Source organism: Drosophila rhopaloa, unplaced genomic scaffold, assembly GCF_018152115.1.
Source record: "Drosophila rhopaloa isolate 14029-0021.01 unplaced genomic scaffold, ASM1815211v1 contig_115, whole genome shotgun sequence".
NCBI lineage: Eukaryota > Metazoa > Arthropoda > Insecta > Diptera > Drosophilidae > Drosophila > Drosophila rhopaloa.
The window spans coordinates 2,061,166-2,076,570 of NW_025334990.1; the positions used below are offsets into that span (position 1 = coordinate 2,061,166).

General features: G+C 41.4%; 3 protein-coding genes across 3 annotated transcripts; 2 read left to right on the forward strand and 1 right to left on the reverse strand.

Annotated features, from left to right (window-relative positions):
- Positions 1-1,597: 1,597 nt before the first annotated feature.
- Positions 1,598-3,707, reverse strand: LOC108048712 (membrane-bound alkaline phosphatase-like). The gene is made up of 3 exons (XM_017129538.2): positions 3,281-3,707; positions 2,307-2,997; positions 1,598-2,240 (listed from the first exon to the last, which is right to left on the reverse strand). Exons 1-3 carry the CDS (start codon positions 3,683-3,685, stop codon positions 1,738-1,740), a joined length of 1,599 nt encoding a protein of 532 aa, XP_016985027.2. The 5' UTR covers positions 3,686-3,707; the 3' UTR covers positions 1,598-1,737.
- Positions 3,708-8,461: 4,754 nt separating this feature from the next.
- On the forward strand, positions 8,462-10,051 carry LOC108048713 (glycerol-3-phosphate phosphatase). Its single transcript, XM_017129539.2, has 2 exons — positions 8,462-9,303; positions 9,683-10,051. The coding sequence occupies exons 1-2, from the start codon at positions 8,558-8,560 to the stop codon at positions 9,951-9,953; spliced, it is 1,017 nt and encodes a 338-aa protein (XP_016985028.2). The 5' UTR covers positions 8,462-8,557; the 3' UTR covers positions 9,954-10,051.
- Positions 10,052-10,247: 196 nt separating this feature from the next.
- LOC108048716 (potential E3 ubiquitin-protein ligase ariadne-2) lies at positions 10,248-15,150 on the forward strand. Its single transcript, XM_017129543.2, has 3 exons — positions 10,248-10,917; positions 12,799-14,108; positions 14,170-15,150. The coding sequence occupies exons 1-3, from the start codon at positions 10,839-10,841 to the stop codon at positions 14,314-14,316; spliced, it is 1,536 nt and encodes a 511-aa protein (XP_016985032.2). The 5' UTR covers positions 10,248-10,838; the 3' UTR covers positions 14,317-15,150.
- The last annotated feature ends 255 nt before the right edge of the window (positions 15,151-15,405 follow it).

The following is a 15,405-nucleotide window of genomic DNA, read 5'->3' on the forward strand; positions in this document are numbered from 1 at the left end:
ACAAGAAAGTCATGGGACATCGCGATTCATTGGGGAAAGTTTATACTTGTATTTCGCAGTTCTGGTGTGCTTAGATCCATCAAATTAAAGTTAAAACGAGTTTGCAGAGAATTTAATTTGTATTAGAACATTGGATGAGTTTATCCTATCTGGATTAATATAAAAATGAATTAATATCTTTTTGTGCAAAGAGATCCGATTTAATATATTTGGATGTATGCATCATTTATCATGGCATGTGTAAGGTTTCATCCACATAACTGGGAATCTATTCCTAAGAATAGAAAAATTTTTGACACATTTTGCACATTCTTGAAAAATGAGTCATGTTCTCTAAAAAATTGCATTTTTGGATAACTGGAAAAATTTTAAAAATACAAATATAGTTTGTGAATTGAAATTTGGGCGGTAGTTAGCTTCGGCAAACCAAAGTTTTTATATTCTTGTAACTTTCAGAAAAATAATGAGCAGCTTTATAATTTAGTCGTTCGATTTGTATAAGATTAAAAGCGTAAATCGTTCAAAATGACTATGGGTTAAGTTATATGTTAAGAAACAACAAAGCTATAATTATTGCTGTTTCCCTTTTTTCCGATTGTATGGAAGCCATGTGATATAGTTATATACAACCTGCAGGAGAATAAAGACATTTTGCAAGATGAATCAAAATAGTTATACAACTGCGATACAAGTTTGCGTAGAAACGGACAGACGACTCTTCTGGTGATGATGATTAAGTATACATATACTCTCAATACTTTATAAGGTCAAAAACGTCTCCGTCACTGCTTTGCAAATTATAATAACCCCTGCATTGCTCTAAAGATATATAGTCCATTGTTTAGTCATGTAGTTTGGACAAGCGATTGAACTGATGACAGTGTTCCGCACGCGGCTATTTATAATTTTTTAGGACGATTTTATCTTAATTGTCGTCTTTCGTGTCGTAGTGCTTAAACCGTCTTAAAAAATTTCAGTTTATGTTTTAAGATTTGCACAGTTTTAAGTCATTAGAGTTTATGATTACGGGGGCTCTTGAGTCAATAGACCTGGCTACCAGTCGAAAAATCTGGATGAACGGAAAACGAAAGATCATTCTTCGGCTTTTAAAAGTGGGCACGGCACCCACGACTTTAACCACGGGGAGTCACACTCAAGGTTGAATTTTTGGGATGGCTGGTGCCAGATGCTACATAAGAACGTGACAATTACCGTGGTAATTAGAAGATTCAGAGATTACGAGAGGCATGCTCTAGATTTGTATTATAATTATTATAGGTAATATTTCTTATTTAAGAGAACAAAGTGCGACAGGGATTAATTGGGCCAGACATGTAGATAAACTAAGGGTATCTAATCATATTTAGCAATTTTTATGATTAGTACTTGTCTCTTTTTTTACTGGTTTTCTACAGAAATAATATGTCAATATGATTGATTCCCCTTCTTCTGATTTCTCTACCTAAGTTATTCATTAATAAATAAACATCAAATTAATTCCATTTTTTGTTTCCATTTTAAAGCTAATTTATCAAGATTTAATACGGTATAAACCGAGCTTTAATGTCCCCAATAAGTCAATTTAAAAACGTATATATAAAATTGCTTAGTAAATTTTTAATAGAGAAACAAATACAGAGGGTTGCTTAATACTTCAATACTTCAATTGGCTAGATTCAACCTCCAATTCCATTTGCCTGCGTCTATTAATTTCCCTGGTCTTCAGATCCTTCGTACTTAGTTGTCGCACACCTGTTTTCCGTTGCCAACGCACGCGGCGTAGGCCATCAAGTGGGGGATGGTGCTCTGCTGCATTACTCCAGTGAAGAGGTGGCTCTGCGGACCGGAGGCGAAGATGCCCACATCCTCGCCAGAGTGCACGCCCTGATCCTTGGGGATGTAGCTGGGCGTGATGGCGTCATCGGAGCCGATGATGTCATCCAGTGGGACGCGCTGGCCATTCTCATCCAGATACTGGTTGGGTCCAGCCGCATAGTTGAGCACCGAGTACTTCACTCCGTTTATATCTGTGTCGTGCTGATTGATGCCCAGGATGGGAGTGCCCCTGCCGGGATATCCAGCGATACTGACTGCATGACCGTGATCTGCCGTCACCACAATGAGGGTGTCCTCAATGTCGGTAATGTCGCGTGCCAACTGAATGGCCTTTTCGAACTCCAGAGCCTCATCCAAAGCGTAGCCCGCTTTGGTGTAGTGGTTGCCGTAGTCAATAAGACCACCTGAAAGAAGGGTATATTAACCATTAAATATGTATTACATTTTATGGATTTTTTCGAATGACCCACCTTCAATGAACACAAAGTATCCGTTCTCGTTCTGGCTCAGCTTCTTGATGGCCACCTCGGTGAGTTCGGAGAGGGTGGGCTGGTAGGTGGCATCCGCATCGTGGTGGAAGTCCATCAAACTCGACTGGAAGAGACCAATGATGCTGGACACTGCGGATACGTTCACGCTAAGCAGCTGCTCGCGATTGGTGACCAGGACACCGCCATCGTGGAGTCCCTGCCAGCGGGACAGGAGGTTCACTCCATCGGATCGCTCTCCGGGTTTGCCGTGGCTATCTTCGATCGACTTGGGCAGGAACTTGCCCATGCCGCCGCCGAACATGACCTCGAAGTTCTTGCCAGGCGTCTGGGTCACCAGCTGGGTGGCCATGTCGATGCAGGTGCTGGCATCCTCACCATAGCTGGTCACATCCGTGTCGCTCTCCCACATCCGGTTGGCCGTCTTGGCATAGGCTCCCGAGGGACTGGCGTGGGTCAGGGTGGTGGTGGTCACAATTCCAGTGGATTTGCCGGAGTTCTGGGCCCACTCGGCGATGGAGGTCAGGCGGTTGGCTGGATCCTGGCTGGCGGTGCAGTTGTTGTACTCCACAGCAGCACTCACTCCAATGTTGACGATGTTGGTCTTCACTCCGCACAAGTAGGCGGTGGCAGTGCAGGCGGAGTCGGGCACCTGGGCGTTGGTGCAGTAGGTCTGAAAAGAATAAAATAAAAATGAATACAAAATAATAATAACCTATTTAGATATAACATTTTAACAAGATCATTCTTTTAAGACTACTCATTTTAACTGGTTTCTCAACACAAATTGGAAATATTACTTGTTTGCAGTAAACGTTTTCTTTCAAAGCAAATTTACAAAATTATATTTATGAGTATTGGTCTTTTTTAAAACCTAGTATTATCAAAATTCAGCAAGTGTTTGGGTGATTTTTTGCTCTGTACAAATTTGATTGTATTATCAATTGAGGACTTACCCTGCTCAATCCGGTGTAGGGGAATCGCTCGAAGCTCAATGAGGACTCCTCTCCAGTTTTTCCCTCCCGCTGTCCTTTCAGGATTCGAGCAGCTGCGACGGTGGCCAGTGGCATGCCATCTCCCAGGAACAGGATGATGTTCTTGGCCTTCTGGGCATTGGGCTGGGGAAGGGCCAGTCGCTTGGCGATCTCCTCGTCGGCGATATTGTACCAGAACTGCGGGTCCATCTCCTCCGGCGGTGTGTACTTGTCGGTGGCCACATCCGTGGAGAACTTTAGCTTGTTGACCGTGTGGCCCGTCAGCTCGAGCACGTTGTGCACCTCCTGAACTCCACTGAGGGCTGTTCCGGCCAAGACCAGAAGCCCGAGGATCGGGAGCAGATGCTGCCTGTGGGAGGAGCCCATCTTAAGTTACTTTGCTGCTGGTGAAACCTCACTAACTACACCAAATCCGTCTGAATCCGTTGGCTTATATAGCCTGCGCGTGCTGCGAATTATTATACTTCAGACAAAGAATATCTAAATTTAGGTTTATTTCCCCTTTATGGACCTCTGGACATATCTTGGCTGGAAATGTTATATCTCTCACACAATCAGCTGTATCTAGCATGGGGCTCTGCAATTTGGGAACTGATATGCAAAGTCTGCTAAGCCACTATCTCACCGTGGTCTGAAGATTTGTATACCCGTTAATCGTAGAGTAAAAGGGTATACCATATTCATTGACCAAGCAGCATTGACCTGATAATGTATACGAGTTTATTTACTTGATCAGAACCAATCTCCACACTCGATCTAGCCGTGTCCATTTGTGTAAGCGTTGAAATATTGGAAACTAGAGAGTAAGGACTTAACATTCAGATTCCAGTGATGCCTACGCAGCGCAAGGGTATGGATATATGTTAAAAAACAACTATATTAAAATTTTTTTTTATTTCAAACGGACATGGATGCGTTACCAGCCAACGCTGATCTAGAATATATATACTTTATAGGGCCGGAAACGTGTCCATGACTGCATTTCAAGCTTTAAAAATTAAATTATAGTACCTTCTACAAGGGTATAAAAATGTCGACACTTACTTTAATACCTTAAAAACCCCTGGAGACATAATAGAGAATAGTTTTTGTCAGTTATATTAAATATATACATAAACATATACATATAAACGTATACATATACATATATACATAAATTCGGAAATCTATAGAGACACCGAAAATTTTGAAAATTGAACTATTATAAATATAATTACTTTATTTATAAAAATTAAATTTAACATAATCAATTTTGTCAGCGCTTAGAGATAAATTTACCTTACCCCCAGATCTTAATTGTCTTGGTAAAAAATAACTGTAATCGTACCGTGTAAAACTACCGCAGTTGATGTAAAATTAATACTTTACGTTAGTGTTAAAACTATGTTGCACGACTCGCTAGAACCGTTTGGAAATAATAGACCCAAAATTGGAGTAAAATGAAAAAGTGAAAATTTCACCTAGTTAATAATTTTTTTTTAGTTGTACAAAACGGTACGTAAAAGTAAGCAACAAAATTAATACAAAATCCAAAAACAAAATACATAGTAATATTACATTAAATTTACTGTAAAAGTTTGTTGATTCAACGAACAACATATTATTCTATGTCAAAAGACACATGTCGCCATCTTTTGGGGACATTTTCTTTTTTTAAGTTCATTAACAGAGTATCGTGTAAAAGATAATCGAAAAACTAGACTTCTTTTTGCTCGAAATTGTTTGACCTTTCTTCAGCCAAGAGCCGTTGCCCACTTGTCTAGCTCATGATCTCCAAAATGCCAAAATCACCTGTGCAAAGAATTATTTCGCTATCTGAATCAGTTCAGTCACGTTTGGGGCCGTAAAAACCTCACCCACTCTTATGATCCTTATTTATGGGGAACGTGTACATAGCTAGCTTATCAGTTAAATTTTTGCATTTTCACTAATGGGAGGTATTTTGGACCGCATCTCGTGGATGGGGATTAAATAAAATGTGAGTGTTGTTATTGTTTAACTGGGCAGCGTAGAATTTAAGTGTCTGTTGCCAAAAACACTTGCTTATATTCTTTTTTGGTGCCATAATTAAAGTAGACATGTGATATATTTTTCACACACACCTTTCTTTTGCAATGCTCCTTTTCTGTAAAACACAAGTAATAGGTTTAAAAACCAATAAAATACAATTTTAAAATTCAATCCCTAAAGATTATAAAATGAAAGACCGATTTTTAAGGGGATACGGCCACAGCCCAAACCGTAAGAGCAAGAGCCGCCAAATTATTTCACAGTATTCCATTGGGGGCGTGGGCGCCCACTAAGATCCGATATGTCCCCCCAGTGGCCCCAAACAGCTCCAACATCCATTATTCTGAGCAAAAAAAGTTGATGTATTTAAGCTTAACTTCTGAACTGGTTGGAATTTCGATATTTGGTTTTTTCCGAATTTTAGGTTTTGAAAAGGCCTAATTAGAAATCTAAAAGAAATTTTGATATCTCCCATAATTTGGGGGCTACATTTAAAATTAACTTTTCGATTTAAAAAATCTAAACCGCTGCTCCGATCAAGATGATTTTTCGCTCAATAGTTATTCTATGGCCCAAATGCTTAAGTTTAATTTTTCAAGTTTTTAACATTTTTTTAAGTATTTTTAACGAATTTATTTAGATTTTCTAAGTCATTGCGTTGTATTTTGCGGGAGCCTGTCGAGAGAACGAAACCCAGAAGCCAAGAGAGCGACGGCCGAGAGAGCAACAGCCAAGAAAACTGATGAGGGGGAGGGGTAGTGCTGCAGGAAAGGGGAGGGGAAAGAGGCAATTTAAGTTAAATTTGTTTAGGATTTTAAAAACTTAAACTGCTGCTCCGATCAATATGATTTTCGATTAATAGGCAGTCCTGTGGATCAAATGCTTAGGTTTTATTTTTCATTTTGTAGCAGAAGTAAGAGCCTTATTTAATTTCCACCATGGAAGAAAATAGAAAATTACTACAAATTCTGTAAGCAAAGCCAAAATGTTTCCAAGTTAAATATTAATCTTAAGATTCGAACTTTTGACCAAATACGTATGTACATATGTATATTTGGATATGTTTTGATTTGCTTATATGTACAATACATGTACATACATACAATGTGTGTGTATGTTTCTATTCGAAAGTAGATAATGTGCTTAAATACAAATAAAATGATTTATTATACCCGTTTATCGATCAAATGTGGAATCTGAAAATAATACGTTACTTTGCTGTTTTTGTATTGGATGCCAATCTTTTACTGAGTGTACAAAGGTTTTTGTTTCATTCAAAACAAGAAATTTGAAAATAACAAATTCCAATTTACAAACAAGTATACATATTTGTGCGCAAATTAAAATTGCATTGATAACTTTGTAACTGATAAAAAGTATACAAGCTCACGACTTTTACTTGGATCACTTTCATTTATTATATAGCTCTGCCAGTATCCTTCTGATTCTCTCTCTTGAAGGATCTTCTACAAAGGTTGTTAACAAAAAAAGGGGCAAATAAGAAATAAGAAAGTCCTGACAACCCTAACTCCAAACTAATATTAAGTCGTATACAATACAAAAAGCGTTGGGGCTGAGATGGGTGAAATATTTTTTTTGGATGCACCTGGAGGGACAGGTAAAACCTTCTTGACAAACTTATTGTTGGCAAAAGTTAGAAGTAAAAAAAAATTGCCCTAGCTGTAGTATCTTCCGGTATAGCTGCTACCCTGCTCAATGGAGGTCGAACTGCTCATTCTACATTTAAACTTCCTTTGGATTTAGTTAATTTAGAAACACCTCATTGCTCTATTTCAAAGCAATGTAATATGGCTGCGGTGTTTAAAGATTGTAAGTTAATTGTTTGGGATGAGTGCACAATGTCACATAAAGGTTGGCTTGAAGCCATAAATAGAACCCTGCAAGATAATAATGAGAATACTATGTTGGTGGGTGGTATTACAGTCCTGCTAGCTGGAGACTTTCGCCAAACCCTTCCTGTTGTTCCAAGAGGTACAAGAGCTGACGAAATAAAGGCCTGTTTAAAATCTTCATTTTTATGGCCACAGATAAACAAACTAGCGCTCATGAAAAATATGCGAGTGCACTTAAAAGGAGACAGTTCTGCAGGTATTTTTGCCGAAACTCTTTTAAAAATTGGGAATGGCGTCCATCCAACAGTTGATGGAAAAATAGTTATAACATCACGCTTAGGAAATGTAGTCAAAAACGTTCAAGACCTTACATCCAAAATATTTCCTGACATTTCCAACATATCATGTAAAAGCTTAGATTGGCTATCTGAGCGCGCCATTTTGACAACGAAAAATGAAAGAGCAACCACTATTAATAATTTATTGCTAAACTCATTTGATGGTTTAGAAGTCTCCTATAAATCGGTCGACTCTGTTCCTGATGCTGATAATGCTGTTCATTACCCTGTTGAATTTTTAAATTCTTTGAATCCTCCAGGAATTCCTCAGCATAATCTGTCTCTTAGGATTGGAGCACCCGTAATGTTATTGCGAAATTTAAGTCCCCCAAAGTTATGCAATGGGACACGATTGCAGATAAAAGGTCTTCATAAGAATGTAATCGAAGCAACAGTATTTACGGGGTGCGCGAAGGGGGAAACAGTGTTTATACCCAGGATCCCATTAATACCATCCAGTCTGCCGTTTAAGTTTAAAAGGCTTCAATTCCCTCTAAAAGTTTGCTTTGCAATAACTATAAATAAATCGCAGGGGCAGACTTTGAAGCTGGCTGGACTAGATCTTAGAGAAGATTGCTTCTCTCATGGACAATTTTATGTCGCATGCTCTAGAGTTAGCTCTGCCAGTAGCCTTATTATTCTCGCTCCTGAAGGATCTTCTAAAAATGTTGTTTACACAGAGGTTTTAAAGTAATCATATTAATGAACATTATTAAACCTAGAAAGTTTCAGTGGAATAGGTCTAATTGGAGATACCACATTAAAAAAAACGCGCCAATTTCTCTACCTCAGGGGAGGTGTGGAAATAGGAAAGTCTTGACAACCGTACTCAAAACTAAGCGAACGAAGTCGCGCCGGGTACAGCTAGTATTACATATGCAAGCTTTAAGTAACCCTAACGTTGGTCATAACATTACCGACTGTTCGCCTTAATTCTATATACAAAATGTACTATCTTGGAAAATAGTGCCACAAGCATCGGCTTGGGACTCAAAATTTCGAAATAAAACCACAAATCTAAATTAACCCAAAATTGCATGATGTTCAAGCGCAGTCTCAGCCATTTGGATAAGCTGCCCAAGGCGCAGGTGGCCGAGTGGCTGGGCGGGATCGACACCATAATCTGCAGCTCGGACGGGGTTTTGTGGCAGGAGAACGATCCCATTGAGGGATCCGTGGAGGCCTTCAATGCCATCAAGGCGAAGGGAAAGCGCGGTTTGATTGCGACCAACGACTGCAGCCTAACCACATCGGATTTGGTCCAGAAGGCCAAGTGCCTGGGCTTCCAAATCCAGGACCAGGACATGCTCAGTTCGGCGGGGTCCATAACGAGTTACCTCACCGACCGGAAGTTCAAGAAGAAGGTCCTCGTTCTGGGCGGCGATGGCATCTGCAAGGAGCTGCAGAAAGAAGGCTTCTGCTCCGTGGTCAACAATCAACGGCCTGATGGCCGGAGCAGATTTAACTACGCCAAGACTCTGGTACTCGATCCGGATGTGGGTGCTGTGCTGGTGGCCAGAGACGACGCCATGGAGGTGAACCAGTTACTCGTGGCCTGCAACTATCTGCAAAACCCCAAGATCTTGTTTTTGGCCACTTGCACAGATGGGTTCCTAACATTTGGCAAGCGGAGAATTCCGGACGCCGGTACCGTAGCGGCTTCCATCCAGGTGATCGTGAATCGCATGCCAACGGTTTTGGGCAAACCCAATCCACGAATGTTAGGCAAGTTGCTGGAGTCCGGCGAAATAAAACCGGAAAGGACGCTTGTAATAGGAAATTCGTGAGTTCACTTGAATTCTCCTTACAAAAATTAAGGGTTTTGTCGCTTAGACGCTGTCACTGCTTTAAAAAGTGAACATTTTTAAAATCATATCTCTTTCTTAGCCAATATGTTTGGTTTCAATTTTTATTAGTAAGCAAAAGCTTTAAGAACGATTTTTCCAAAAAGGCTTTTGACATACACATTTTTACATTTATCTAGAAATAAAAAGTCTTTCATTTTCCATCTGTACAAATGATGTTATAATCATTTCAAGATAAAGCGAAGGAAAAATCATAAGCTGAAAACAATTTTGAAGAACCTTTTGTATCAAATATGTATTACATTTCTTAGTTAAATATTATTAGAAATAAAATACATATTTTTTTTATATTTACAGACTAAAGGCGGACATTGGATTTGCCAATATCTGTGGTTTTCACTCATTACTAGTGGGCCAAGACAATGGAGCTTTGGAGCAAGCCGAAAAGATTCAAAAAGAGGAAGACGAGAAAAAGATGAAACTTGTTCCAGACACTTTTTTGTCGAGCCTGGCTCCTTTTCTAGAGTATTTGTGCACCGAAGTGAAGCCGGACCAGAAAAAAGATAAAAAAGCTCAAGAAATCAACGCAGGGACGGCCAAGCCGCAGAAAAAAACAGAAAATAAATAGTTAAGATCAATTTAAATTAGGCGCCCAATTTGAACAGCTGCTTGTAGACAGCAAAGACTTTGCAACACTGTCGCGAATAAATAAATGTCGATATATGTCTTTGGTATGATATGGGAATGTATTTTTTTAAACTAATAAGAAACGTGATTTGAATTGAGATAAGTAAAGCTATGCTATGCATGAAAATTAGGTTTTTAAAATTTTATAGACTAGTGCTGCAAAACACATTCGTATCTAGCACTGTTCTGATTGGAACCGATACCTGCTGGCCCTGCCTATCGATAGTGTCCATCGATAGCCGTGCAGCTCTAGATTGCAGAGAAGCAGAAGACAAAGAAACAAAATGTTCTCTGCAAAAGCTGTGCTCGTTTAAAAGCCAAAAAGTAAGTGACAACTGGCCCTCGCGATCTGCACCTTTTGCATTGCCAGCGGGTCTAAAATAGTGGCTCTATAAATACGAGAGGATGAAAATAAACTGCATTTAAGTGCAACGGCTGCGAGTGTGTGCGTGTGTGAGAGCGAGAGTGCGCGCGAGTGTGTGTATGTGTATACATGTGGATAAACGAAAATAAAACAAGGGACCGCTCCCCGCCGAATCGCCACCCCGCAAAGTTCATCATCCGCCCGAGAATCGGGGGAACTGCATCGCACTAAATCGGCCACCATCCCCCGCCCCTCGTCCTTCATCCACCTCCTTTTCCTTGGAAAACAACAACAGCAACCACCAGCGCCCTTACAACAACTGTTACAAAAGCAAAAGAGAGACACCCCGCACAGAAACACACACACACACATCCACACATACACAGAGTGTCCTCGCCAGCATTTCCAACATCCCAATCCCAATCACAATCGCAATCACAATCGTAATTGTAATCCCCCAAGATGGACTCTGATATCGAAATGGATCTGGAATCGGACAACGACGGGGAGTACGACGACGACTACGATTACTATAATACAGGTAAGAATGGGTCTACTTAAAGGGTTTCCTCCTAACAACAATCAGCCATCGATTTAACTGAGGCTAAATAAGGGTACGAGTGTATCTGTGAGGAAGTACACACACATACAAGCGACTGGCCTGGGTTGGTTATTCACCTTTTTGGGAGGCCCAGGCCCATAAGACCGAAGAATTTGCATTCAGCACTTGACATTCGCCTTGGGTTCCACTACCAGACCCTTGCCCCGCCCCTCTTCGCTCACCGCCTTTTCTTTGCTGACCATGAAGCTGAAATTATGGAATTGAACTTGAAACAAACACACACGCACGTAACTACACGGGGAGAAAAAGCAGAGTTTATTTGGGAATATCACAAGAAGTCTAATTTGTTAAAAAAAGTTGATACCTAACAGATTACGTAATATTGCATTAATATTTTTTCCAATGAAAAATTATAATGATTTCATTAATATGATAACGCTACATTTTTAATTGGTACTTATTCATATTAAGTCGAACTTTTAAGTCCACCTTGGATTATGGGCAATAAAGACTATTTATACACGTATAATAATTCATATAAGTAACTAAAAGTCCCAATTGTCTCCATGGTTCGACTATCAAACCAGATTGTCAATGTGGAAAAAAGCTGTCCGTTTTGTAATAACAATTTTTTAGAAGCTGCATTTTTTCTAAATACCTATATAATATGAGAATCAATACAAATCATAATCAGGCTTAGGAATTCACTTAGAGTTACGGGTTATTTTAATTCGACACCTTTAATAATAATATTAGAATAGGTATATAACAATGGGTATGTTTTGTTTCTCTCTGTGCATGGGCAAGTACGATTCGTAGTTGCGAGTTGCGACTGATTGCGAGGCTTGTGTTTTGTGGCTGGCTTCATTATTGGCCGCCACTCCTCTCACGCTCTTCGTAGCTCCAACCCACACATGCACACACACACACTCACACACCACCACCATCTCAGGTGCGTGCTCGAGTACGCAGTTGCATTTTGTTTTGTGCCCGCTCTTCCGTCAACTCGGGCTCCGCTTCTTGACCTGTCCCTTATTGTTCCGACCTGGCCAAGACACCTCGCAACACAACCTTCAATCGGATACCCGTAACATCGGGCATTTCTATGGCAGCCTTGTCGGGCGGCTTATTTTCGTGAGCAAGCAAACTTTATGGCTTACAATATGCCAACATGATTGTCAGTTACAGAAATAGTGATTTGCTACGATAATAATAAATCAGAGTACAGCAAATTAGCTTAAACATTTCCGGACTATTAGTAACGGCAAATCGATGACTTAGGTGAGAAGCGTTTCAAATAATATAATAAATATTTCCAAATAACAAACGATGTTTGTTATCCATAACCCTTTAAAAGCCGTAACCCGAAATCACTGTAACTGGTTACGTAAAATAAGGGATTGTAACTATTATATTGTATGTAACTGAAATGGTAATTTTAGTTTCGTTAGAAATCAACCCTTGAGTGTTACATATTGAACTTGACTCTAAAAGTTAACTTTTAATACAAGACAAGATGCAAACTTCAGCCAGACGAAATTCATATGCACTTAAAAAAGTTTTTTACCTAAATTTACCAACCAAACTATTATGAAATAATAATAATAAAAGTAACAAATTGAATATTTAAATCCTTCACTACTTTGAAAAATATCGGAAATGTAAATACCTTGTCCATTAGTTTTAGTTTACTTAAGTAGTTAAGTATTAAAATATTTGCAACATTGGATCAATATCAATATTTTCTCAAGAATTCAAACTTTTTCCTTACGTTATCCCAAGTATTTTTCAAGAAAACACTTATGAAGTCTACTCTTTTCTGAGAAACCGTTAACTCATCCATATCCTTCTTCCTTGCAGGCGAGGACTGTGATGTGGAGCGCCTGGATCCGAAACGGGCAGATCCCGAGTACTTCGAGTTCGACTGCCTCACCGTGGAGGACATCGAGAAGCTGCTGAACGAGCGTGTGGAGAAGCTAAACACCATCCTGCAGATCACACCCTCGCTGGCCAAGGTGCTGCTGCTGGAGCACCAGTGGAACAATGTGGCCGTTGTGGAGAAGTACCGCCAGGACGCCAACGCGCTGCTGGTGACGGCGCGCATCAAGCCGCCGCAGGTGGCGGTGGCGGACACCGCCTCGACGAGTGCAGCGGCGGCGGCGGCCAGTGCCCAGCTGCTGCGATTGGGGAGCAGCGGATACAAGACGACGGCCTCGACGGTGCCGCAGTACCGCAGCCAGATGTGCCCGGTGTGCGCCAGCTCCCAACTGGGGGACAAGTTCTACAGCCTGGCCTGCGGGCACTCCTTCTGCAAGGACTGCTGGACCATTTACTTCGAGACACAGATCTTCCAGGGAATCTCCACGCAGATCGGCTGCATGGCCCAGATGTGCAATGTTCGGGTGCCCGAGGACCTGGTGCTGACGCTGGTCACACGACCCGTGATGCGGGACAAGTACCAGCAGTTCGCGTTCAAGGACTACGTCAAGTCGCACCCGGAGCTGCGCTTCTGCCCCGGGCCCAACTGCCAGATAATTGTGCAATCATCGGAGATCTCCGCCAAACGTGCCATCTGCAAGGCTTGCCACACGGGCTTCTGCTTCCGGTGCGGCATGGACTACCACGCGCCCACCGACTGCCAGGTGATCAAGAAGTGGCTGACCAAGTGCGCCGACGACAGCGAGACGGCCAACTACATCAGCGCCCACACCAAAGACTGCCCCAAGTGTCACATCTGCATCGAGAAGAACGGCGGCTGCAACCACATGCAGTGCTTCAACTGCAAGCACGACTTCTGCTGGATGTGCCTGGGCGACTGGAAGACGCACGGCTCCGAGTACTACGAGTGCTCCCGCTACAAGGACAACCCCAACATTGCCAACGAGTCGGTGCACGTGCAGGCGCGCGAGGCGCTGAAGAAGTACCTGCACTACTACGAGCGCTGGGAGAACCACTCCAAGTCCCTGAAGCTCGAGCAGCAGACGATCGACCGGCTGCGCCAGCGGATAAACTCCAAGGTGATGAACGGCAGCGGTACCTGGATCGACTGGCAGTATCTCTTCAACGCGGCGGCACTGCTGGCCAAGTGCCGATACACGCTGCAGTACACCTATCCGTACGCCTACTACATGGAGGCTGGTTCGCGGAAGAATCTCTTTGAGTACCAGCAGGTGAGTCTCAGAGTATTTACTCATTGGACCATTACCTAATTGGATCGGAACTCCCTTGCAGGCGCAACTGGAGGCCGAGATCGAGAACCTGTCGTGGAAGATTGAGCGCGCAGAGACAACGGACCTGGGTGATCTCGAGAATCAAATGGACATCGCGGAAAAGCGTCGCACCACCCTACTCAAAGACTTCTTCCCAGTGGAGACATAGGCAAATTATAAGCTTCCAGGACCACCAGAACAGACAGCTTGTCCCGTTTAGCACAAATAACTCTGAACGAAATAACGCGACGCGACGCCACACGACAGTATAGAGACGCTTATTTAAATTAAATTATACACATACTTACTTGTATCCATCTAGCAGTAGGCCTAACGACGTGTAGCTAATTTTTAAATTAAACAAATAATCAAGTGCATATAGACTAGAGTACGTACCATAGAACATAGTCGACTACTTGAAGTAAAATTACTATAGTTGTGACATTCGAAATCACTCAAAATGATCGGTGTAACTGCAATACAACGCCTTGCGCAGAACGTTAACGATAGTAGCTACAAAACTAGCGATAACTATAACTATAAATCTAGCAACTGACAAACCAGACGCATTTCAGTGGCCAAGTGTTCCAACAGTTTTCCAAAAACTAGCCCAAACGACCCGACGAAATGCAGAAACTATTCTAAATTTATAGCGCCGCAAGTCAAGCAATTATAGATCAATGACCTCGTGTAGAAGGCGGCACATCGGCTAGACCCTAAGTTTTAAATCTCGTACTAACCCAGGGCTGAGCAGCAGCCGCGTTAACAGCATCAAGTATTCGTAATCTGTATCTCGTAACTAACCGCAGCACATCAATCGAACGCAAGAAGTCTTGAATTATAACGAAACTAGGTACTCCCCGTCCCCCGATCCCGTTCCTTTTGATTCTCACTCGATTCTCGATTAACGTTGTAAGCTGAATCGTAAATTATATTCTAGGATTACGCTATGTATGTATGCTTATGCGACTGAATTTGAATTAAATTTACACTAGATATACAACTACAGAGGATAACTGATTTTTGGAATGTGGGCTGTAAGCTCGAAAAATGAGCTTTGTACTAAAAGCTGTGCAGAAGCTCCACCAAACATTGGGTTGAGCTTTTTGGAGCTAAGCTTTCACTCAAGTTTGAGTGGCAATTGAGGTTTGACTTTGAATTGGACTTGTGTTGTTTATCTTATTGAATGAGCTCATGGAACTCTGTTAAACTCTTATTTCCCATCATATTGAAAATGTTTTTTTTTATTAAAAACCTA

Bases quoted from the DNA above. Each gene is read 5' to 3' on its own strand.
- LOC108048712 (XM_017129538.2), bottom strand. From the start codon at position 3,685: ATGGGCTCCTCCCACAGGCAGCATCTGCTCCCGATCCTCGGGCTTCTG. The intron at 2,998-3,280 runs GTAAGTCCTCAA...TATTCTTTTCAG, and splicing joins CCTACACCGGATTGAGCAGG to ACCTACTGCACCAACGCCCA. The intron at 2,241-2,306 runs GTGGGTCATTCG...CCCTTCTTTCAG, and splicing joins ATACTTTGTGTTCATTGAAG to GTGGTCTTATTGACTACGGC.
- LOC108048713 (XM_017129539.2), top strand. From the start codon at position 8,558: ATGATGTTCAAGCGCAGTCTCAGCCATTTGGATAAGCTGCCCAAGGCG. The intron at 9,304-9,682 runs GTGAGTTCACTT...TTATATTTACAG, and splicing joins ACGCTTGTAATAGGAAATTC to ACTAAAGGCGGACATTGGAT.
- LOC108048716 (XM_017129543.2), top strand. From the start codon at position 10,839: ATGGACTCTGATATCGAAATGGATCTGGAATCGGACAACGACGGGGAG. The intron at 10,918-12,798 runs GTAAGAATGGGT...TCTTCCTTGCAG, and splicing joins CTACGATTACTATAATACAG to GCGAGGACTGTGATGTGGAG. The intron at 14,109-14,169 runs GTGAGTCTCAGA...ACTCCCTTGCAG, and splicing joins ATCTCTTTGAGTACCAGCAG to GCGCAACTGGAGGCCGAGAT.